Raw genomic sequence first — 25,166 nt, 5'->3', positions numbered from 1 at the left:
AAAATTATATATATGTACTTCATGATTTGTACACATCTTCTCTTCTAATAAAAATATATATTTTTTGAAAATGAAATGAACAATCCAAGTACCATAGCCAGCACAGCACGCTGTAGCGGTTATGGTGCCAAGAGTGCTCTGGCACCATCACTGTATGTAGTCAAACCATTTGGTAACAGTTGATGCTTCCTACTTCCTCTCATTGAGAGGCTCCTTCACTGTGATAGTCCCAGCAGTGAGAGCAGTCAGCGGATGCTCATTACCAATGAGCTGGCTCTGCACTGAAAGGATTAGCTCAGGAGAGCTAACGGAAGCTCCTAGCTAAAGCTTCTGACTCTTACTTCTGGAGGAACCCGGCACGCTGTAGTGATTTCGGTGCTTGGAATGGTAATTTCATAATTTGTTTCAGTGTTACCTAGTATGCATTTTTATTAAATTATTAATAATTGTGAGATATAACTAGGGCTTTCGTTATGTTAATGTGATCGGAGCAAATTCCATTTTGTGCTATCATCTTATAACTACAAATATTTAGATTTTATACATCACCATTTCGGAAATAAAAAAAGCTTTCACATACTTTCTGTCTTATTTTAAAGGTTCACAACAGTCCTCATTGTAATGAATCGGTGTACGCTTGTCCACGCTCAATCAGTATGTTTTTTTCAAGCCAAGAAGAGATTACCGTGTCTGGTTATGAAGTGAGAAAGGGAGGTGAACGGTATGAAATCCAACAGATGTTTTAGTAACAACATCTGAAATCTGAAACCATATGCATTTGTTAGTTGCTGCTTGTTGTTAGCTTTAAGGTGCTCGAGCATTTGTTGTCATTTTACATGTCAATGGGTCTCTTTGGAACTTAATTTCAGTGGCACCTCTACATTTGCATACCACTTGTTGTAGACAATGTACAGAGATCTATTTCCCCAGCTATGCATTTGCACTTCACCTACTGATATAATGTATCAAAAGGTATAAATAGTTTGCTTTGGTATTTACTAGCGTGGACTAAGTAAATGTTGTACCTGGTCACATCAGTAGTTTGAGTACACAGTAGTTAGCCTTGTAGTTTTCACTTGTTATGGTATAAGATGTTGACATCTGTCTGTGAGTGTATTGGGCTATTTACCAAAGTGATAATAGTCAGGAACTCAAAGTGAATTTCTTATTCAAGGCCAACAAAGTAGCTGAACTGGAAGTCTAACTGACTTGAAAATTTCTCAAATTCGTCTTTTTTGCCCTTAAATTTGAAATTCACTTTGACAGCCCAACATTTCTCACTTTATTAAATAACACTGATAGTGTTTTAAAACTAGATTTTTTGTTGTTGAAAAATGTAACATGTAGAAGCAGACTCAAAGCAATTCGTATGGCCAGTTATTACTATAGAATTTGAGAAGAGACGTATTGTTCATGTTTAGAACAATTGATCATACTGTATCTCGTTTTTTTTTACCATGTGCTGCTAATTTTACATTTCAACTAATCAGATAGTAAAAAAGTGACATAAATCCAATACACTAAAAATCCAGTAAAAAGTGAAGCCATAAAAAATAAAACACAAACAAACAAAAACAAAAACAGCGGGTGCCACTAGGCCAGTCCCTCAATATGGATGGGTGTTGGAATGGGAAATGAAAGGGGGCGATATATAGGCTGAACACAATGGTGAAAAGATTACTTTGGCAGTAAAATCTCCAGGAAAAGTTGCAGGATAGCGTACTGACTACCAAATGGAAAAATAGAAAGATAGTTATGGAGATGAAAAAGATTAAAAGAATAATGAGTCATGCTTCTTTATCCCCAGACTGCTATTGCCACAAACTATTGAAAATGTCTTTATTGAGAGACTGGCTGATTATATTCTTGTGAAAACTACATTTGGATTCTCCCTTGCCTGGGATGGGGGCTCTGGGGTTTATATTAAACTGACAGAAAATCATCAAGGAAAAGTCTGTGGTCTGTGTGGAAATTTTAATGGCAACTGGACAGATGACCTGATAATTCAGCACAGTAAGTTCTAAAGATAGCACTTGGACTGCACCCTGTTCAGTCATATGTCTGTCCACAGAGAATCCCAATGTTTGTTCGTTGTGGATGTATGTTTCAAAGGTAAGCTAGCTTGTATTACTTTCTCCATTTCATTTTACCATTGGTGACATCCGAGCAGTATTGAACCTATGAACTTGACCAGAGAGAAAGTAGACTCTTTGTAGGCTTTTCAGAGTTTAAGCATTCACCAGTAGCACAATGGTTTGAATTGATTTGTGGGTTTAAAAATAACTCTTCTGTTATTTGTTACTGAACAGTAACATATCGGAAGGATTTTATCTATCTAATGTTACCTAGCTGTATGTGACTTTTGTCATTTTTGCAGTTATGTAGAAATAGCTTTTAAATTCCTTTACAAAGACCAATGTTGTGATAAACAGATATCTAGTTAATGTAAATATTATATTTTATTGAAGAGAAATGATGACTGTATCATCATGGATACACAATTCACTATGTCGTCAAACTGGATCATCGTGCAGCATGTGGTCAACAACCATATTATCATACAACTGGATCCAGAGAATACAATCCCTTTTCCCAACAATCTAAGAGAATAGTTCTCTCTTCAGATGGATAGAAAAAAAGATTTATGCATTCCATAATTCCACTATCTAGTTTGGCCTACATTATTGATGATCCTATTTTAGTAAAAACATATTTCTTTTGAGTTGATCTAGTATTTAGTTCAGCTTAACTACCTAGTTTTAAGATGACTAGTTAGGATCCTTATTCTTATCAATTGTAAAAGAACACCGGTTACCATGACCTATCTTGTTTTGGTTAAGATATTTAGTCCAGTGGTTTGGATTTGTTTGGTCTGGATTATGAATTATTTCTCTCACACTATCATTCATAGCTTGGGCCAACCCAAATTGGAAAGACTTTGCACAACATTTGCTCCTGGATTTCTTCCTTATATCTGTAGAACACAGTTCATATCCCAAGTGGCCAAAAGCTTGTTGCAGCCTTACATATTGACATAGCTGTAGCTAGGAGACAGGTGTTTGCTTGAAAAGTTAATGAAAACTTTTGTGAGTGTTGGGCAACTAAGAAACTTTAAGTTACAACAATGCGGAACAACAATGGGCACTATATTTGCCCATTTTGTAATCACATGATAATCAGATGTACACTATGAAAAGCCAAATGCAATTCTACAGAAAATTCACATTATATAAAACCTTTTATTACTATTATTATTGCTTGGCATTTATTTAATACCAACTTATCCTGCAGAGGTAATAGAGGGAATACAGTCAAATAATGAACATGTTCCAATACAAAAGCAAGTGAAGACCCTGCCTTACTATCTTGCAAATATAGTACCTTTATACGAAATGCCTAGCAATATTACTCATTAGCTTACAATCTACAGTTAATAATGGAGAGATGACACATAAGTAATAGCCAGAGATCAGGGGAAATAATAAAATCTAGTTTTGCTTGTGAGGTAATTAAATAGATAACATTGAACAATGGTGTAAATCCTGAAGGTAAGACAGTGACTGGACACTGCTGTGCTATAACTTACTTCAGTGAGTTGAATATGTGACTAAGGTCTTCCTTAGTCTAAGGGAGTCTTCCTTTAACTAAGGGAGTAGGGGAGTCTTCCTTTAATAGTGTTTCAAGGTTATGGTAAAAACGTTTATTAAAGGAGACCACGATAAGTGAATGAAATGAGTTTTTGACTTACAACTGCTAGTTTACACATTAGATAATAAAGTCCTAGTTAAATAATATAAGTGTTATAAACAAATACTATATTGGAAAGGACAAAGGTCAGATATACTTAATCTTATATTTGATTCATCAAATGTAACATCAGAGCATAGATATAAGTGGATTCAAGAGTTGTGCTTTTTCACTTATTTAAATTGCAATGTGTAATTACTTTATTGTACAGCCGGAGAAGTTACTGAAGATATTGCTATATTTGCAAACAGTTGGTACATTCAGACCCTAAATGAGCCCATCTGTGTCTCCACTGCCACTGACTATCCAAACCCTTGCTCCAATGAAGCAACTCAAGAGGTATACTTTATCTATCTATCTATCTATCTATCTATCTATCTATGTCTATCTATTTTTATTATTATTATTATTATTATTGCCATTTATATAGCGCCAACAGATTTACAATATTATGAGAGGGGGGATTAAACTATAAATTGGACAATTACAAGAAAACTTACAGGAACGATAGGTTGAAGAAGACCCTGCTCAAACGAGCTTACAGTCTAAATGAGGTGAGGTATAAAACACATTAGGACAGGAAATAGCAATCAAATATGCAGAGAAGCAGAGCTGGAGGAGAGACTAAAGTGCTGCCCTTTAGGAGAGAGCAAGAGACAGGTATGTGAGGTAGAGGTTACTCTGGGAGGCCATAAGCTTTCCTAAAGAGATGGGTTTTAAGGCACTTCTTAAACAATTGAAGACTAGGGGAGAGTCTGATGGTGGTAGGTAGGCAATTCCATAGGAAGGGAGCTGCCCACGAGACACCCTGCAAGCGTGAGTTGGCCATACGGGTGCGAGCAGTAGACAGGAGAAGGTCACGGGCAGAGCGGAGAGACCGAGAAGGGGCATACCTATGGATCTGTGAAAAGATATAAGAGGGGCTAGAATTGTTCAGTGCTTTATAGGTATGGGTTAGCACTTTGAATTGACTCCTATAGGATAGAGGAAGCCAATGTAAGGCCTGACAGAGGGGTGAGGTGTGAGAGGACCGACCAGAGAGGAAAATCAGTCTATCTATCTATAGATCTTCCTATCTATCTATCTATCTATCTATCTATCTATCTATCTAATTCATCATCTGCTACTGAAATCCTATCTTGTGTTATGTATGTGTATCCTGTATAATTTATACATATTATTTATACCCAGGTGATGTTTACCAAGTGCCAAGTTTTGTTACACTTCCCATTTCTCAGCTGTCATGAAACCATCGATCCATACTCCTACATTGCCAGCTGTATGAATGACCTCTGCAAGTAAGTATTTCGTCCATGTCAGATATTCCACGGTCAACTGCAAGTGGTATTCTTCTCTCGTGAGCCGTGGCAATGCTCCGTGTGGCATGCAATGCATGCTGGAGCGTTGCCATGGCTACCCGTGGTAACACTCTTGTGGCTCGCTAGAGAAGAATACCTGCTGCTGCTGGGGATTTTAAGATTACTTTCAGGGCTCCCTCTTCACTATATACCCCAGCAGGGACCGGAACAGCACATATATATAGCGGTACATATATACATATATATGTGCAAATAGGCAGCCCGAGCCCTGCTCCAGATTTCCTAAAGGTAGTGCAGCCTGGAGCCATTGCCCCATTGGCATTAATGGACGGGCCGGCCCTGGCTTCATATCACCAAGTACAATGCCAAGTGTCAGATCAAATGATGTAATGCACGCCACCAGTGGACTCTGGAGCAATGGAAATGTGTTCTGTTGAGTGACAAATCTTCTATGTTTGGCAGTCTGATGGGTGTCTGGTTTTGGCAGATGCCGGAAGAATGTTACCTGTCTGACTGCATTGTGCCAACTGTAAAGTTTGGTGGAAAGGGGGTAATAGTATGGGCTTGTTTTTTGGTGGTTGGCAATTCTTTTTGGACAATGTTATGCTTCCAAGTTTGTAGGGATAGTATGGAGAAGGTCCTTTTCTATTTCAGCATAACTGTGCCCCAGTGCACAAAGCAAGATCCGTGAAGACATGGTTGGATGAGTTTGTTGAGAAAGTACTTGACTGACCTGCACAGAGCCATGACCTTAACCTCACTGAACACCTTTGGGATGAACTGAATCCTTTTTCTCCAACATTAGTGCCTGACCTCACAAATGCTTTAGTTGATGTATGGGCACGAATTTCCACAGAAACAGTCTAAAACATTGTGTGAAGAACATCAGCCAGAAACATCAGTTGCAGAAGGTCAAGATAATTCAGGTTCCTCTTTGAGGAGGGATAGGCAGAGACTGTTAAGTGAGCAGCTCTCAAGTACAAAATATATGAAGTGATGATCTGACAGAGTAAATGGAGTGTAATGAAGTTAGAAACAGTGCATGCATCTGAAAAAAATAAGATCAAGGGTATATCCAGCTACGCACGTGGTAGAATTAGCCCACTGAGATAGCCCACGGAAGTAAGTAATTGAAAGTAGTTTTGAGATGAAGGGTTAGTTATTTTGGCATGTCCCCAAGAATTAGAGGTATAACTTAAAGGAAAGTAGAGAAGCCAGGCAGCAAAATGGTCAAGGAAGACAAGAGGGGAACCAAGGGGTGGTAAATAATGGCAACATTTTAGAGATGGTTTTGAACAGGTGAATTGAGTGAACTTCACATAAGTAAAGGTGAGAGGTAAGAGGTAAGTGGGAATGGGTAGAAGTTTGAAGGAGCTGTGAAGTGAAAGCAGAAACCCTACTCCACTACCCTTACTGTCAGATTGTCTAGGGGTGTAAAGGTGGATACAAAGCATTTAAACATTAATTTCAGCAAAAACTCAATAGTATTATTGCAGCTGTCTGTGATGCCATGACAAGAAGCAGTTACTGCTTCCAATAGATGTGTTACTCATTCCATGTTTTTCTATTCATCTAATTCTATTTCTAGCAATGTAAAACTATGCACTTTTTGGCTCATAATGTCATTTGTAATGCTATTCAATTAATTAGCATTGTATTTCTTAAAAAATAAATCTTACAAACAATCATCATCGGCGTATGGATGGGAAGCCATGTATCTGACGCTAATTGTTAACCATTGTATAATTCAAGTAATGCATCAAACTCCATGAGAAATTCCTACATTTGATGCTTGAGCATACTCTAAAGTATGAGTCACTAGGTCTCTCCTAGAACGGCATAACAATAAACAAGAACTTTAAATGAGTAATATGACAAGTGAAAAAGGTTATAAAAAAAAGGTTATAAAACATCATTTATAATTTATTAATTATTATTATGAATTGTTACATTCTACAAAGTGAGTATATAATGCCTTTATATTCTCACTTATGTTTCTTTTTTTACATGGATAGTGTAACAAACTTACCTGCTCCAGGCGCCCGCACTGCTCCCCTCTTCGGGCCTCGTGGACATGAACAAAGAATGCATATACTTACTGTTTGGTGCTGGTGAATTGCTCCTCCTGGTGCACGTGGTCCTAATGCCGAATGTGTAAAGGCTGCTTCTTCTGTGGATTCCCTTGGATGCTGACCGCTATTTTGGCACATCCATTTATATTTAAATATCGTGACGTAATGCTCGCCCTTAAAGTGAATAAGTCATCTAGGCGACCCTTTATTTAATCAATTTGGAGTCACAGAGATGACGTGGACCAATCAGCAAATGCGTTAGCCTATATAATGCTAATTTGGGCCCTTTTTAAATGCCCAATCATGGTTTCTGCCTTGATACATGTTTAGTGCTTATAGTATTGATATTTGGACTTTGACCTTGGCTTTTGTTTGACTTGTTGTATTTCTGGTATCCTGACCAGGCTTGTTTATTGACTTTGAGTATTTCTGGAATCCTGACCTTTACTACTACTGACTTTGTATCTATCCTTCTAAACGTTAAGTCTGGCCACTCTAAGGCTGGTAATACGTCTATATTAGAACCTATGTTTGTGGGATTTGCCATTTCCTGTAAGTTGGGTACGCCCCTGTGACAGGTACTCAGTTAGTACTACTCCTTATACGGACTTATTTTACATTAATGCTGTTGTTTAGTATAATTAGTATGGTTATACCCATGAGTGCTGTCTTTATAGAGTTTATAGAATAGTATTATATAGCAAACCTGTTTAGCAAGTCAGGTTAGCAAGTCAGGTTTCATTTGTATTAATTTGTAGTTTCTTCACTAAGAAATATTGTTTGTTTTTCTGTATGGCATTTGTGTTCTGAGTAGTGTTTTTTTAAAATTGTTTTAAACCTAAGACTGTTGGAGATGGGAAGTCTCGTTTTCATCAAGTAGTGAACAAAATGAAAATTTTTGGTTAAGATGTTCTTGAAATTATTTTTTTGCTGGAATGTAACTATTCTCTCAGAGTGATTACACATTTGCAATGCCGAAGTTAAAGGGACACTATAGTCACCAGAACAACTTCAACTTAATGTAGCCTCTACCTCACATGCCTGTCTCTTGCTCTCTCCTAATGGGCAGCACTTTACTCTCTCCTCCAGCTCTGCTTCACTTCCACCTTATTTGATTGCTATTTCCAGTCCTAATGTGTTTTATACCTGACCTCCTATAGATTGGAAGCTTGTTTGAGCAGGGTCCTCTTCAACCTATCGTTCCTGTAAGTTTTCTTGTAATTGTCCTATTTATAGTTAAATCCCCCCTCTCATAATATTGTAAAGTGCTACGGAATCTGTTGGCACTATATAAATGGCAATAATAATAATAATAATAATAATGGTAGTTTCGATGATGTAGTCCCTGCAAGCTTTTTGCTGTAAACACTGTCTTTTTAGAGAAAAGGCAGTGTTTACATTATAGCGTAACAACACCTTGAGACAGCCACTGGAGGTGCTTCCTGAGTCAGTGCTGCACAGTGTGCATGTACTACCTGTCTTGCACTGCACTAAAGTCCACCTCACCTAAGTTGGCTGCCAATCTGCACACTTCGATCCTGATATTATGCTAGTTACCCAAAGAATCTTATGAGTGTCAAGGCAAACAAATTCTGTGCAAAGCATGTAGGACTTTTCTTAGCCAGCCAATAATATTCTCTGGCAACATGTCATTATTGTTTAATTGTTTTCGTTGTTCCCCCAAAGCTCATTCAGTTTTTCATCTTTCCGTCTTCCATCCTTCCAAGGTCAATAATAAAAGTAGTAGTAAACTGGAACACAACAATACCAGCTGTTGATTTGGTTAACTCACCGTGTGAGCAAAACTCTTTGAAAAACTTTAGGGAGAAAAATGCTATAAAAAATAATGTATAAATATATATCATACTGAATCTTGTCTACAATTTGCAGAGCAGCAGAGCCGCAAATTCCTTTGGTCTACTTTTTCTTCCATGAAAAAGAATATAGTCCATTTAACAGTTCACATAATAGTCAAATGTCTACTAGTTAGTATTTTGTTGACAATAAATAAGAAATGTATATATATTTTTATTATAGACAAAATGATGACGAATCATATTGCCGTGCTATTATGGAGTATGCACGAGCATGCGCCCATTCTGGTTTCCCAATCCGTAACTGGCGTGATGACTTCCCCGCCTGCAGTATGTATACATTTCATCTCTTAAATAGCTGTTGATATGGAATTTACAGTACTCTTTGGTCTATTTAGACAATCTTAGTTTTTTTTTTTATATAAAATGGGATAAGCTTTGAATAAGCTTTTTAAATGATTTAATATTTTTAGATAAACTTTTACAATTTTTTAATATTTTGAAAAATATTATTATTATTTTTTTTCCCGAGAATTAAATGGATCTAGAAATCGTTAATATATTTAGAATTTACAAGTTTTCTACCAATCCTTCTTTTTTTAAATATATTTTTTATTTTTGCTGTGTATAGTATAACATATGAGCTTACAATGCCACAACAACATTGGCAAGCTCAGTAATAATAATCGGTACAACAATGCAATATGGCATGCAGATTGACGGCACAATTATTATGTATAATAAATGAGATGTAGCAAAGTTGGGTATCACCCAGTATAGCGTAACAAGAGGCCTGGTAGAGTGATACAGATTACCCCTCACTTGGTGGGGAGCTGGGGGGGAAGTCCAGTGGTGTCTGATTTTGAAGGATAGCTCTGATGTCGTGGAATGTAGTCTGGTGGGGTTTGTTTTTGGTTCCATGGATTGTTCTCTCTAAGCGTTGAGATAATACAAGATATATAACTCATTTAGAATTCTCCTATGTCAACAGAAATACAAATTTAAACTGAGACCGATGACTTTGGTACTGGGGAGTGGCACTGTTGGTGCTGTGTAGTGGGGTGGTAGTAGGTTGCCTAAGGAGGGAGTTTTGGTCTAGTGTGGTGAGTTAGCATTAGGAATGCTCTTTTGGTTTTGGTCAATAAGTGCGGTGACCAGCCCATATGTACGGGTGCAAATGGATACCTCAAGTGTTGTGTATTTGGGTCGGGTCACCTTAGCTAGTGAAGTAGTGGGAGTCAGTGAACGATGGTATGGCATTCTGCATAGAGGGGGAGGTGGGTGTGTGAACTCATCTGCGCCCATGAAAAAGGGGGTAACATTCCCAGGTTGTGTGGGCAGAAAAATTTGAAATGAACATAAAAGACCAAGAATACTTAAACAGGGCTCAAACAGAAAAGTCGTCTTGGGTAACTGCATGCCTGTCCTTGCAGGTTGTCGGAGCTGGTCAAGTAGTGGTAACTGTGTGGCCCCTTGGGGCACAAATGGAAGCACGCTAGCTGGGTTCCAGGCGTGTGCTTGGGTAGTCTTAATGCGTGGCTGTGCTTAGGCCAGAGAGTCATGCGGAAGGCCCAATGTTGGCATGAGTTCGGAACTGCCATTGTTACTAGGGACGTATCCGGTTGAGAGATGGTCGGCTTGAGAGTTTGCTGAGCGGGTAAGTATTCTTCCGCTGTGCACAGGGAGAAGTCATCCGAGATATCAGAACGCACATCTGTGAGGGCGGCCTTCTTAGGGTCTATGGCGCTCTGGGCCTGTCGCCAGTGTTCGCCGATATCCATTCCCATCCTTGGCTTATGAGGTCTCCTTTTTTTTTGTTTTTTGCCCCATAGTGATGAGAGCGGCTCCAGGTTCGGTTTGTGAGTGTTGGGAGCGTAAAAAATACTTAGCAAATAGGGTTATAAATAGCTTGTCAGCTTGGAGCTCATGAAACATGCGGCCATCTAGTCTAGAAAAATATTTTTATATTTTATTAGTTCAATATTTTTATATATTAATATTTATTTTATTATTCACTTTTTTTATATATGATCATTTTTTAATATTTTGATAAAATCATTTAAAAAGTTTATTGTAAAATATTACATTATTTGGGAAGCTTATCAAAAAATATTAAATCGAGGACTGTGTTGGAAAGTTTTCCATTTTGTCGATTTTGACCTAACTTTTTGAGTTCGTTGGTGAATTACTAAAAACAAAAAATCCTGGAGTAATGATTGACCTGTATAAACATACGCCTTCATTGGTTTTAAAGTAACTCATATTTACAGGGTTAATTCAGTAAAGTCAGAAATTAAGTCAGTGAAAAAGGGTGAATTTAAAAAAGTTAGTGTATTAAAAGTGTATTCCAAATTGAAGCCAAAAACAGAGGAACTAGGAGCACAGCTGAGAATTTTTCCAATTTGGTCATCTTGATTTTAAATGTAAATCTACTTTGAATTCACTTTGAATTCTCACTTTAGTGAATAATCCTCTTACGATTAAGCTATGTAGTAATTTAGAAACTCTTGAAGATGTTCTATTCTTGGCCAAATAAATATCTTGTTTTAATGTTTTAAGTTTTGGGGAATACAAAAGAATACAAAATAAAATATATAGTAGTTAGCAGCAGTAGAGAAATTGCAATGTTTACATTGCAGGGTTAAGGCTGCCTCTAATGGCTGTCTCCCAGTTTCACTCACATAGTTTAACGCTGTGCATGAGGATGTCCAGCATCTTGCAAATCCCCATAGGAAAGCACTGAGTCACCAGCTTTCCTATGGCTAAGGTCTAATGTGCAACTTTGTATTCCTAACAATAAAATGTTTCTTTAAAAAGATGTGTTAGCTCCTAACACAAAAAAATACATGGGATACTATGGAAGCAGGCCATCACAAAACAATATACAAATATATAGATAATAAATTTAGTCCTCTTTGCAGGGAATACGTTGAGCTGAATACTTTTTTCCATGATATATGACATTTAAGGACACCAAACATGGAAAAAATGCATGCACATAGCATCGTGCAAAAATGAATGACTGAATGAAAAATACTGAATTTTGTAGATGGTGCCAGATACATAATTGGTACTAAAACCTGTAGCACAATCTATCACTGGAAATATACAAAATCAAAATAGAAAATAATGAGTTGTGCTCATCTGCCAAGTACTTTTCTGGAACATATGTGCAAGGAGCAGTCTGAGGTTCACCAAATAGCACCATGGTAGGTGTTTAGAGAGACACTATAGGCACCAGAACTAGCACAGATTAATGCCATTGTTCTGTGTTATTTAGTCTGTCCCTGAAAACTCTGCCTTGCAAATACTGCCTTTTCTTAAGAAAGGCAGTGTTTACATTGCTGCCTAAAGCCACCTCTGGTGGCTGTCGGAGTGGTAATGCTGACATCTCCCTATAGAAATGAATTGACTCAATACACCTCTATGAGGAGATACTGATTACCGCAGCTTGGTGATTTGCTATGCATGAACACTAGCTTCCCAATGTTTCCATATGGGGAAATATTGGATTGGTTAAGATCATCACGAATGATGATCTCAGCCAAAGAGGCGGGTAGCTGTTGTGAGACTGGTATGGAAAAAGATCTCGATATATTTAAATATTTTACTGGCGGGGATAAGACAGGAATTTAAATAGTTATTAGAACACTCTGAGGTTAGAAACAAATGTATATATTCACAACGCTTTATTGTTATCTTAGCAAACTATTTAAACATACGATAGTGCCGATACGTGAGAGATAAAACTCCTTTATTAGTAGTGTGGCAAAATCATATCATAGAACAGGAAAATACATTCACAAATATGTATACAAAACTGTCAGGTCCTACTCTCCACTCCTTACCTGTTTAGTGCAGCATGAGCACTTATTCATAGGTACCAGACAAGCTTGTGAAAAACCAAACAGGGAACACACAGCTGCATCATTCCTTCATTCACTTGAATCATACGCCTACACGTGTGTAATGGAGCTGTGAATGACTTCCATCCACTGTTTTCATTCTTCATTTTAAAGATGGCACATTTGCTTAAATGATGACTTAAACATGTGTACAAAACAACAATTCTAAAATAAAGATCAAAGCTGGTTGCGTGATTTTAAAACATATTATTCAAACTTTTTTTTTTTTTGCATGGGTTACATCTATGATGAATTAATTCTAGGAGTGTTTATGAACTTCTGTTATTTCTCTATAATTTCCTTTTTTCTAAAGGCTTTGTTGGGTTCTGAAAAATGATGCAAATATGTAAAACAGGTAACAAAGAAAATATTTTAAGCCAGACAGTTCTATTGGTTTCCATGGTGATGGCCCCATTTTTCAGAACACAACACTGATAAGTTACCCTCCTTTGTTGCTGTCAATATGCTATTTTCTCCAGCTCTACTAGTATGTCTTTTCTGTATGTTAAAATGCATTTCTGTTTTTATCTGTGTAGGGTATATCTAATCGAACTCTCCATGTCGCTTGTCCATAGTGCAAAAATATAAAAAGTTTCAAAAGAAAAAAATATAATTCTGTTTACTTTTCAGCTGAAAAATGTGAAGACAATTTTGTTCACCGAGACTGTATTAGCTGTTGTCCACCAACCTGCACATATGAGAAAGAATGTCTGGGGAGCAATCTGCACTGTCTCGATGGTTGTTACTGTCCAGATGGTAAGCACTGTTTGAACATATCATCTATCAAAATTTAAAGGTCTCCTTTTTTAATCTTTAAATCTCTGATTTGTTTTGAAGTTTTGGTAGTTTTTATTGACTTTAGACATACAACAGTATTAATGTTTTTTTTTTGTTGTGTAACTTACATGAAAAAATTATCACTTTAGACTTTTCACCAAACGCAGACAGATTTATTCACCAAAGTGTGTTTTTTTGTGAATTCAAAATGGATTTAAATTTTTATACCAAAATAGTCAAATTGAAAAAACAGCTGAGTCGTAATCTTCAATTTAATATTGCTGGATAACCTTTTTAAATTATTTAATTTTTTTGGGGTACACTTTTCATATGATTTCATATATTAATATGGTAATATTAAGATTTGTATGATATATGTATATCATTTTTTTATATGCGATGTGTTTTTTGATATTTTAATATTTTGAAAAAGTAATTTTAAAGGTTATCAAAAAACATGAAATAATTTGAAAAGCTTATCTGAAAAATTAAATTGAGGCTAAGCTGGAGAGTGTTTCCAATTTGTCTTTTTAGACCAAAAATGTTAAATTCCTAACAATTCACACTTTAATGAAAACTGAAAAACCCTGAGAACATGTGTTAGCCCTAATGAATTAAAGAGGTATTTTGACTTGAATAGGTTGGCATAGCATGTATGGTTTTCTATGTTGCAGTCAGATAGGACTCACGTGTTTCAAATTGCACAATAGTTTTTTTGTCTTGGAATTTAAAATATGCTATTTTCAGATAAAACAAAAAAATCCTTAATTAAATATTTTTCTAGAATGCATTGTATAACTTTGCACAAACTCACACTTATACCCATTACATAGTAATAATAATAATCTAAAGATATTTATCAAGGGAAACGTACATCTATTTTTTTTACAAGTTTCCATGTATGTCACGGTATCTACGTGTTATTATTACCCAACTCATTGATATTCAGGGTTGAGTTATCTTGCCAACAACGGAACCTGGGCCATATGGCAACTGGGGTCCTGTCCACTGAGCTATCCCAGTCTACATCCATGACTAGAATTGCTTAATTGAATGCAAAGTATTAAATATGTTCTTATCATGAATATTTCCCATCATAGGTCTTATCTTGGACAATGGCACATGTGTCTCTGTTACCAGTTGCCCATGTATCTACCACGGCACTGCCTACCCAACCGGTTCTAAGATCGAACAGGAATGCAGCATGTGGTAATTAACTACAAAGCCTTAAATCATCTATACACTCAATTGTCCCTAACATGTTGATCAACTGGTACAGGGCTTGGAGGCTGTTCAGTTGCGAAGGATGAACTATTAAATATGTGACAAACAGTAAATAATATAGTCTTAAAATGTTTACAAACAAATGCTACTTAAATATCTTGTAATCTTCTGAGAAAGAAAAACCCGACAATCAATATGTCAATTTCCTAAGCTTTCCCCTTGTTAGAAAGTTGCATTCAGATAGGGTCCATCATTAAAAAGTTGTTTATTGGCAATTGGTTTGCTTGCACAGATATTATGTTTTTTTTTTTTTTTTTAACTGACATAGAAAATGTGTCATAATTTTCATATTACAGTGTTTGTGCTGGTGGCGTTTGGAATTGCACTGAACATGAATGTCCAGGTATTTTTTTTTTGTAATTATTATTATTTTAAGTTTTGTACTCTGTATTCATGATTAAAACAAATGAGAGGCTATACAAAAAAATGAATAGAATGCTATTTACAAGTTAAACATATATAATATTCAGTTACTATATTAAAGGGACACCACTATAGTCACCAAAACAACTTTAGCTAAATGAAGCAGTCTCGTTGCTCAATGCTCTGCCATTTAGTAGTTAAATCACGTTGTTTATGCAGTTCTAGTCACAACTTGCATGTGACTTACACAGCCTTCATAAACACGTCCTGTAATGAGTCATCTAATGTTTACACTTCCTTTATTGCAAATTCTGTTTAATTTAACATTTCTTGTCTCCTGCTCTGTCCATAATTTGCTAGACACTGCAGTGGCCTCTTGTATGTAATTAAAGCTCAATTTACAGAGCAGGAAATAAACATCTTTAAAGTAAGTTATGGCTAGGGCTGCATAAACAGAAACAAAAGTGATTTTTACTTCTAATTGGCAGAGAATTGAGTAGTGAAGCTTCAGAAGCATGATCTATACATACAAACTGCTGAATTAAGTTAAAGTTGTTTTGGTGACTGTAGTGTCCCTTTAAGGCTCACTCCCTCAAAATAATTCTTGACTTGATTTTAAAGGCAATGTGAGACACTCGTTAAGCAAGAAACATTCAATCATATGCATATATAATCTAAATTTAGGACAAGATTACTTACAAAGACGCTGTTACTACCAGTGGTAAAGTTGAAGTAGATATATTGATACACCCATTTTGCAAAATAACAGAATCGATACAGTTTATTCTGCAATAGTCAGTTTATTGTGTGATTGTAAAATATTTTAGATATTTTTTATGTGAAAGGCTAACTAGTACTTGTATGAGACTCTACCTAGCTCTAGCTCTGTAGTCTAGATTGTTACAACCATAAAATGTTAATCTTCCTGGATTGATTTACATGCTAGTTTTAACATGAGATTCCAGCAAGTTGTGTCTTGAGAGTAGAGCTATTTCTGGCTTTAGAGTTTAACTACTTCATAAAAAAAATATTCTATTAAAAGCTGAAGGTACTATTAAGCGGAAATGATTAAATGTTACAGAGGTTAGGTAGAATTCCTTGGGAGAATGTACCATAGGATAAGTGGTGTTTTAAGTAGCAAACAAATGTACAATCTAGGTAATCTAGGGTTTACCTTTCACTACAAGTCTACAGAGGTATGTTGAGAATTTAAAGATAAAAAACTACCAGTTAGAAAAAACATAAACATCTTTATTGGAAAACTATAAAAGCATCTCAAATGTGTGGATAAATAAATAAATAAAACATACACACTTTTTTTTCCTGGGTTTGCAGCAAATTCTACAGAATTATCTTATTATTATTAAGTTCTTCATTAGGGTCTCCCGAGACTACTAAGTATGAAAATCTCTCCCTTTCAAAGAAAAGAAATAGCGTACGAGACAATTAAAACTGGAGGCTGGCTTCTGTAACTTTACCACTTAGCCTCATTAACATATATATTTTTTCAAGAATGAAGCTAAGTGTAGCCACTATATCGCCTCTCCATCCAATAAGTCTAAGCGGAGCCTCTCAGAGGAGACACCCTATGATATAACAAGGACATGGAGCAATAATTGCATATTATAACATTACAAAAAACAGTCTACAAATCCTCCATAATCTGTATGTACTTTTTATGTGTATTCATCTTTCTGTTGGCATGAGAATCTAGCTAGCGAGTTACCTTGAGACAAACATTTCTGGGTGAATTTTGAATCTAGCTAGATTTAGCTTGTGAGTCTGGATATACCATGTTCTAAAATTGTAAAATGATAGAAAATATTCTTTACTACCGCTTACTTTTTCACCTTAACTGAGTAATAGAATAATAAGCTGTGATACCCCAACGATGTAACACACAACACTATATAAAACCTGTCTCGCCATGCTCTAATGACTAGTTACTTCTATGTGTTTTTTCCAAGCTGAGTGCTCTGTAGTTGGAGATTCGCACTTCACAACCTTTGATGGCCGTTACTTCACATTCCTGGGAATGTGTCAATATATTTTAGTGAAAGGGATTGGAAAAGATAAATTTACCATCACCTTGCAAAAAGCCTCATGTGATCAGGTAAGTACAAACGGACTTTTCTTTCCAACATTTTGCTCTTGGCCATAATCATGATAGATAGTCCTAAACATGAAAGGAAGCAACGGTTGTTGACAGATACTTATCAAATCCAGGACATTTTATTCCATTGCTTAGGGTTCTATATAAAGACCCCAACGCTTAAAATGTAGACTGGCTATTTCTATGGTCAGTTCTGGCCACTAAAGCCTTTTATATTAATTAAAAACTGGAAGGATATTACTGAAGTCTATTAGATCTTAGATTACATATGTAGTGAAAGAGACAACCCCACATAGTCTTATCTCTAACATTTAAATGTTTACACATTACCATACAAATGATAGTCTATTTCATTATTATAATCTGGTCCTTAAAGACCCTATTTCATCATAGAATGCCTGATTCACTTACAGTAGTTCTTCTTAAATGTTTTGACAGTGACCCATATGCATGGTATTAGCAAGACAAATGTTGCTTCGTATTTAAAATCATCTCAGTAATTGATATATAATATTTAACAAAATATATTCGGCAAAACTCTTTTATTAGACTCACCCCAGTGCCAAATTGCTTTCCAAAGCACAGGATAAGAAAATATGTCTACAGTAAATTATTTACATCATGGCTGTTTTAATGAGTGTGGACTCACAAAAATACCATTCTTGTGTCCAGGCCCAGAACGTTAAGAATATTTGATTTAGGGACATTTTGTCTTTGTAGTGTTTACAGTTAATAAACAGGATATTAGTAATCGGCAAAGGATCCGTATGGACCAGATTGCAAAAACAACGTGGAATGACATTGGACCATGACATGCTTTGGCAATCAACGTAGATTCAGAAAACGTTCTGCTTTCTTTTTTTTTTTTATCTAAATTTTAGACACAGTGGAACCCCTTTTTTTTTACCTTAAGTAAGACAGTACTTACGTACTTTCTGGTCTAAGTAAGCCCCATGTGTCTTGTCTTATCCCGATTTTATGCTACATTTTCTGCCTAAAAAGCTGTACCTAACCAATTTTGTTTTGTTAAATATACATTCTTGTTCTCAAAATATTTCCAATTTTAAATTCATTCATTATATTTTTACTTTTTTGTTTTCGCTCATTGTTCATTTATTACTAATGTATTTTGTGTGTCGACTCCTCCATTCCTCTCATACCTTTTGCACAGCTGCATAAGGACCAGTTTCTATTACAACACAAACAGGTGTCTTAATAAGACACATCACTCCTCTGATTGGCAGGGCATGCTCTAATTTGCCAGGGGGCAGATGAATAAGACCTCTCATTAGACCAAGCTGTGCGCTGGACATTGTGTAAGCCAGTGATGAAACATACGAACATAGGACTACTGGCCAAGTGTTTTAAGTTCAGTGAAGGATTTCACTGTAACCAACAAAAGGTTCTCTGTGTACAGCTCCTGGACAGGCTAATTTCTGTGACTCCCATAATATCAGTTTATACCGCAGGAATCTTGGATTCACTTAGCTCATTTGTAACAGATTATAATATGAAGTGTGATGTGATTGTATGGTTCAATACAAGTTTAAAAAAATATATACTACAGAATTATTAAAGAATATTTTGAATGGATGGCGTGGAAATACAACATTTAAGGTCCAAAGTAACTTAATATAATCACTGTCAAAAAAAAGAAGAGAAAAAATACAATTATTTCACAGTTAGCAAATGGTTTGTTTAAACATTTACCTGGGCTGCAATGGATGCTGCAAAATATAATTAAAAACAACTGCCTTGTTAAAGGGAAACTCCAGTGCCAGGAAAACAATCCGTTTTCCTGGAACTGGAGGTTCCCTCTCCCTCTCACCCCCCAGTCCCACGTCGCTGCCTGCTCCTCCGCGCCGCTCCACCTTCTTCCTCCGTCGGCCGGTGGGCGAGACTGATCCCGCCCACTGGCCGAGGAGTCACAATGCGCATGCGCGGCAATGCTGTGCATGCGCATTGGCGCACCCCATAGGAAAGCATTGAAAATGAATTTCAATGCTTCCCTATGGGGAATAGAGCGACGCTGGAGGTCCTCACACAGCGTGAGGACGTCCAGCGACGCTCTAGCACAGATACTCTGTGCTAGGGACCAGGAAGTTCCCTCTAGTGGCTGTCTAGTAGACAGCCACTAGGGGAGGACTTAACCCTGCAAGGTAATTATTGCAGTTTATAAAAAAACTGCAATAATTACACTTGCAGGGTTAAGGGTAGTGGGAGTTGGCACTCAGACCACTCCAATGAGCAGAAGTGGTCTGGGTGCCTGGAGTGTCCCTTTAATGAAAATGCACAAGTATAGTATACAGTTCCATTTAATAAACTATAAGTAAGTTAAATCACATCATGTCTTCCTAGCGCCTCTAATGTATGGTCTGAAGGATGATGGAAGTTTGTAGAGTGAACGCACATCAATAAAATGCCAAAAGTTTATCTTTCCCACATAAGGAGGAACATTTCTTTATTTATTTTATTATGCAATTTTCAAGTTCACATCATGCACAGTGTGTGACAGGTGTATACCGTGCTTGAGACAAATTATTCACATTAACATTAACATACTGTATTATATGACGACATACAGAGTACAAGAATGTGCAACAACATGAATGTTTTTTTATACAGTCGAGGGAGCATAGAAGGTGAAATATTGGGGGGTGGGAGGGAGCAGGATAGGGGAGGGGGAGAGAGAATAATATGTGGGTTATAATATTGCATATATCGTGACCCTTGATGTAAACTTCAAAAGGTTCTTGTGTTCTTGATATCGTCCACTAGGAACGACTGCGATATTGTTGGCCTAATGTCGTTTGGTGTATGTAATTGTACGGACTGGGGTATACATAGAATATTTGCTATCTTTAAACTGACAGTTTTCCTAGACTTGCCTGTTTGTCCTAGGAGTTTTGTGTGGTAGGGTTTTAGCATTTTACTGTTCCCGTTAATTATCCACCTTAGTGTGGTTGGCAGATTCTATATAGCCAGTGTGTCCAGTAGGAATAACCACCTAGGAATGACAGTGTATGGACTGCTAGCATAATTGGTGTCATGTCATGACAATTATGTAACATTAGGGACAGTTATGAACAAATATGAGTAGTTGCAAACTTTTATAAACAGCCACGTGTAGTTTTGAATGGTTTAGTTTCGTTTTGAACTCGGCTGGCGAGACATCTAACATTTTTTAGTATTAAGATTCTAGGGAAGTATGTTCTCTGGAGACCTTCCCCATGTGCTAGGCAGAGTTCCAGAATTTTGCCTTAGTTTGAGATGCCGCTCTGAACGAGGATTCATAGAGTTGTGTGGTTTCATTATGGTCGATGTATCAGGGCTGCGCCATTTTCTGCTTATCATAGCAAGTGCCTTGGCACTAATATGGTATAAGAGATATTTTGTTGTTCTGGGCAGTTTAGACGGGTAGTTATGGAGCAGCATGCAATTGGGTGTTTTAGGTAGACTAATTCCCATGCTATAATGGATTAGTTTTGCCACAACTGTTCAGTACGTTGTTAATTGTGGGCAGTCTTACCAAATATGGAGCATGGTGCTAGTTCCCGTTGTGCAACTGCAGCACTGGTCTTAGACGTTTGGGTAAATTTGTTTAAGGCACGTTGGTACTAGGTACCAGCGATATAGTATCTTTCATGATAGCTCTATATGATTAGCACTTAGTGTGAGTTTTTTAGGAGTTTGGAATATCTCATGCCATGCACCCTCATTAAGAGTAATGTTGAAGTCTTTTTCCCATGCCCTGACAAAGGGGTATCTGATATTTAATTCGAATTTCAGAATGCTAGAATAGAATGTTGAAATCATTTTTATTGCTGGTGTAATTTTTAGCATTATTTTCTAAAGTATTTCGTTTTTTTTTAACCAAGAATGTATTTGTAAATATAAGAAATGCACTATTAATGGGAGACTATACATCTGTTGCATTTCCTGAAAACTTAATGTTATGCCATTCTGATAAGATTGATGCATAAAATATACTTTGTGGTGTTTCCATATCGTGTAATTGAAGTATTACAGAATGTAAAGTTAAAACCGTCATGGCTTGGGAGTACATGCCCCCCCGAGCAGCATTTGTGTTTGTTAAGGTCCCAGATGTGGATGGTTGTAGCTGTGCTAGGCAACATCGGTACTTTCTTTGGATAACCATATCAGGGATAAAAGTGTGTGTTCCCGCTTTACCGCATTTTCTAAAGTTACCCATTGAGGTGGTTTGTGTTGTGTTGGGTTTGGGCTGGTACTATGCTATTAATGATAGCTGCTTGATAGTATATGCGTACATTCGGTGCGTTCCCCCCGCCATCAGCGTTTTTTTGGTAAAGCATATTTGCCGTTACTCTAGGGGTTTTGTATGTCCATATAAATTGGTTGAGTAGTTTTTGCGCCTCTTTAAAATACGAAGTGGGGAGACAGAAAGGAAGGGTTCTAAATAAATATTGAAATTTGGGTAGGAGGAACAGTTTACACTAAATTGCACGTCCAACATCAGAGTGCAAACTAAACTGTACTAACATACTTAATAAATGTATAGTTTCTGCTATAATTGTTTTTTACAAATACTGATTTTGTCCAACTTTATTCTTTAAATTATTTTAAGCTATCAATTTTACTATTGTGAAATTACATATTAAAAGTAAATTCTTTGTTTTAGAACTTTGACCATGCATGTATTCAATCAATTACACTGGTGTTTGACGAGGATATGAATAAACAAATAACTATACTTCGAGATGGAGAGATCCATTTTGGATCCAACCAAGGTCTTGTATTGAGCGGTAAGTATTTTATGTTCATGTGCTTTCTTGTAGAATAATTGTTGGGGCAATGTTCTAAAGATGCAGCAATAAATAGAGAAATTCCACTAGTTTCATAGGTTTTGCTTTAATTTTTGAATGCTTTCCTTTCAATACTCTTTACAAAATGTAAAACAGTTCTCTAAACATGACAAAAATGAATTCACCCAAAAAATTACTGCAAAGGAAAAACCGAAAAGGAACAAATGTTTATTGATACCACAGAATCCCTGGAAACAGCTTTATTTGACTTGCTTCCTATTAATGAACTTATTGGGGTGAAAATATCAGTTTTGGCATATGTATTATACTCCAAATACAAATACCGGTACTCTTAGTTAAAACTTGACTTTTATAAACTCTCCTTTTTTGCTCTGCAGGAGATATTGAAGTACGCAATTTGTCATCTATGTTTGTGCAACTGAAGACAAAATTTGGGATACGTATTCAATTTGCTAAAGGTGGAGACAGACTTTATATTCAGGCCAGTAGCTCGTGGAAGAGGAGAACATTGGGCCTCTGTGGCACCTTTAACGGCAACCTACGGGATGATTTTCTGTAAGATTTTGAAGTTTATTCTCACGTAATATTCAGATATTTCTACAGTTTTTTTTATAATGTAACAACAGTGGACTGTTATGCTAGAATCTTTAATCAATTTTTTTTAATCAATTGCTTTTCAGAATTAAAGTACACTTTAACTATTTTCTTAATATTTAATTTATAAAAGAGAAACATTACAGTTATTAACTTTATAAAGTTAGAGTAGCCAAACTGAAAGCATAGTTGACTTAAACCCTTAAGGACACATGACGGAAATATTCTTTCACGATTCCCTTTTATTCCAGAAGTTGTGTCCTTAAGGAGTTTTAAGATACTTTTTCCAGTGTGTTTATGTTGTGGTTAAATTGAAATCCACTTTGAAATCAGCTTGAATTCCTACACTAGTCAACAATCTTGTAATAGTGGATATTGTTAAAGCTATTATATTAAACAGAACTTTGCAAGTTATTAGAGCAGTTGACAAAGAAATAATTCATATTCTATCCCTCTCTCCCACCACCTTGTTATAAAGTTGATTATTTTATGGAGGGGGAGGGGGGGCATGGGGTTTGCAGTGTAAGTGCTTTTGAGAGATGTCTATACAGTGATGTATTTAGGTTTTTTGCTGCCCTGTGCCTAGGCAACTGTGTGAACCCCCTTATACAACTAGCTAATTACCTTGCATGCTGCATACCTCTCACATCGATTTAAACATCGTCACATCTATATACAAATGCAGACCAACACACACAGTCAAATATATAGTAAGTTACACAAAGTCACATACATAGACACATCCATAGAGATACACAGTCACATACATAAACACACACAAACACATTATATAAATAGATAATAGAATAGATAGGTTCGGGAGCATTAGAAGACAGGCAGGAGGCAAATAACTGCAGCAATAGCCACTAGATGTACATTTATATTTAATTGGCCTTAGACATTGTCAGCCAAGGCATACGTATGTTGCTGTGTATAGGGTCACATGCTTTACTCTATAGTCTGAAATATTTTTCTGAACAAAAGTGGAAGATAACATTTGCAAAAGAAAATGTATATGCATGATTTTGGTAGTGAATGTCTCAAATGGGAAAGCTTCCTCTTGAGGTCTATCTCAAAGGGAAACTGAGCAGGGAAGCCATTCTCCTTCAAATGTTGAGCCCATTTATTCTGTTTGTGTGTGTCTCTCTGTGTAACTGTGTCTGAGTATGTGTGTGCCTGTCTATGTATGTGTTTCTATCTGAGTGTGTGTGTGTCTGTCTGTGTAACTGTGTCTATCTGAGTATGTGTGTGCCTGTCTATGTATGTGTTTCTAAGTATGTGTGTGTCTGTGTAACTGTGTCTGAGTATGTGTGTGCCTGTCTATGTATGTGTTTCTATCTTAGTATGTGTGTGTGTGTGTGTGATCCTGGGAAGTTTAAATGAAATGTGTTAATATACCTGTCTTCACTAGGTCTCCAGCGGGTATGATTGAAGGGACAGCCCAGTTGCATGCCAATGCATGGAAGATATCATCAGCATGTTTAACTCCCATAAACATTCCTGTAGTGGATCCATGTGATATCAATCTACAAAATGGTAAGGTATAGGTAATACACTAGTATACTATAGTCCAGTGTTTCCCAACCCAGTCCTCATGCACAAAATTGGAATAGACTTGCTGAAAACTAGGTTTATATTTAACATTTAACACTTTTACAAAAATGTGTTATTTGTCCAAATAAAATCTAAGAATCGGTTTTGGAATTGATTCATTCAACGATTGTCAGGAATTTGATTTGGGCGAACCAGCTCAGACTAATTTTTTCACATGTCGACTAACAATGTTTTACATTTTGTAAATACTTGAATACTTGAAAATGTACACTTGAAAAAGGTATGTTACAATGAAAAGCATCTATTTAATAAGCTTACCAAGTATCCAGACCATGACCTCTTAGAAAATTTACATTGCCATATGCATATTTTTTGCTGGTATATAATACATGGGTAGGAAATCTTTGACACTCCAGATGTTGTGGACTATGCCCCCATGCTTTGCCAGCATTATGGCTTTAAGAACTTCATGAGAAATTTACTTAACAACATCTGTGTCAAAGGTTGCCTACCCCTGGTCTGATATATTGTTAGCTAAAGTCACCTCAATCACAGTGCTCTTCCACCTTAAAGTTGGTTATCTGTATCTAGTAGAACATTTAAAGGATGCCATTTTAAGGGGTTATTCGCTAAGCTCCAGTTATACCTCCAAATTGCATTCAAGAAAATATTTGTCAAAACTGCTGCAGGGCCAATTCCTGGAGATGATGAAACTGAGTCACGTTGTGATCACAGCCTTCTACAGCAATAACTCTGATAAATAAGCCCAATATGTTCAGTTAGAAACAATGACCTGTTGTGGATTGACAAATAAGAAAT

At 36.5% G+C, this 25,166-nt stretch overlaps 1 protein-coding gene across 1 annotated transcript in view; it reads left to right on the top strand.

Annotated features, from left to right (window-relative positions):
- OTOGL (otogelin like) overlaps positions 1-25,166 on the top strand; it is a 135,699-nt gene that overhangs the window by 19,588 nt on the left and 90,945 nt on the right. The window contains exons 7-18 of the mRNA XM_063447147.1: positions 600-721; positions 1,808-2,013; positions 3,959-4,086; positions 4,939-5,045; positions 9,176-9,282; positions 13,488-13,613; positions 14,735-14,843; positions 15,215-15,261; positions 17,249-17,394; positions 22,055-22,178; positions 22,577-22,754; positions 24,205-24,329. Coding sequence (XP_063303217.1) covers positions 600-721; positions 1,808-2,013; positions 3,959-4,086; positions 4,939-5,045; positions 9,176-9,282; positions 13,488-13,613; positions 14,735-14,843; positions 15,215-15,261; positions 17,249-17,394; positions 22,055-22,178; positions 22,577-22,754; positions 24,205-24,329 — 1,525 coding nt within the window. The remainder of the gene's footprint in view (positions 1-599; positions 722-1,807; positions 2,014-3,958; positions 4,087-4,938; positions 5,046-9,175; positions 9,283-13,487; positions 13,614-14,734; positions 14,844-15,214; positions 15,262-17,248; positions 17,395-22,054; positions 22,179-22,576; positions 22,755-24,204; positions 24,330-25,166) is intronic.

Source organism: Pelobates fuscus, chromosome 3 (genome assembly GCF_036172605.1).
Source record: "Pelobates fuscus isolate aPelFus1 chromosome 3, aPelFus1.pri, whole genome shotgun sequence".
NCBI lineage: Eukaryota > Metazoa > Chordata > Amphibia > Anura > Pelobatidae > Pelobates > Pelobates fuscus.
This window is presented reverse-complemented; position numbering and strand designations above follow the sequence as displayed.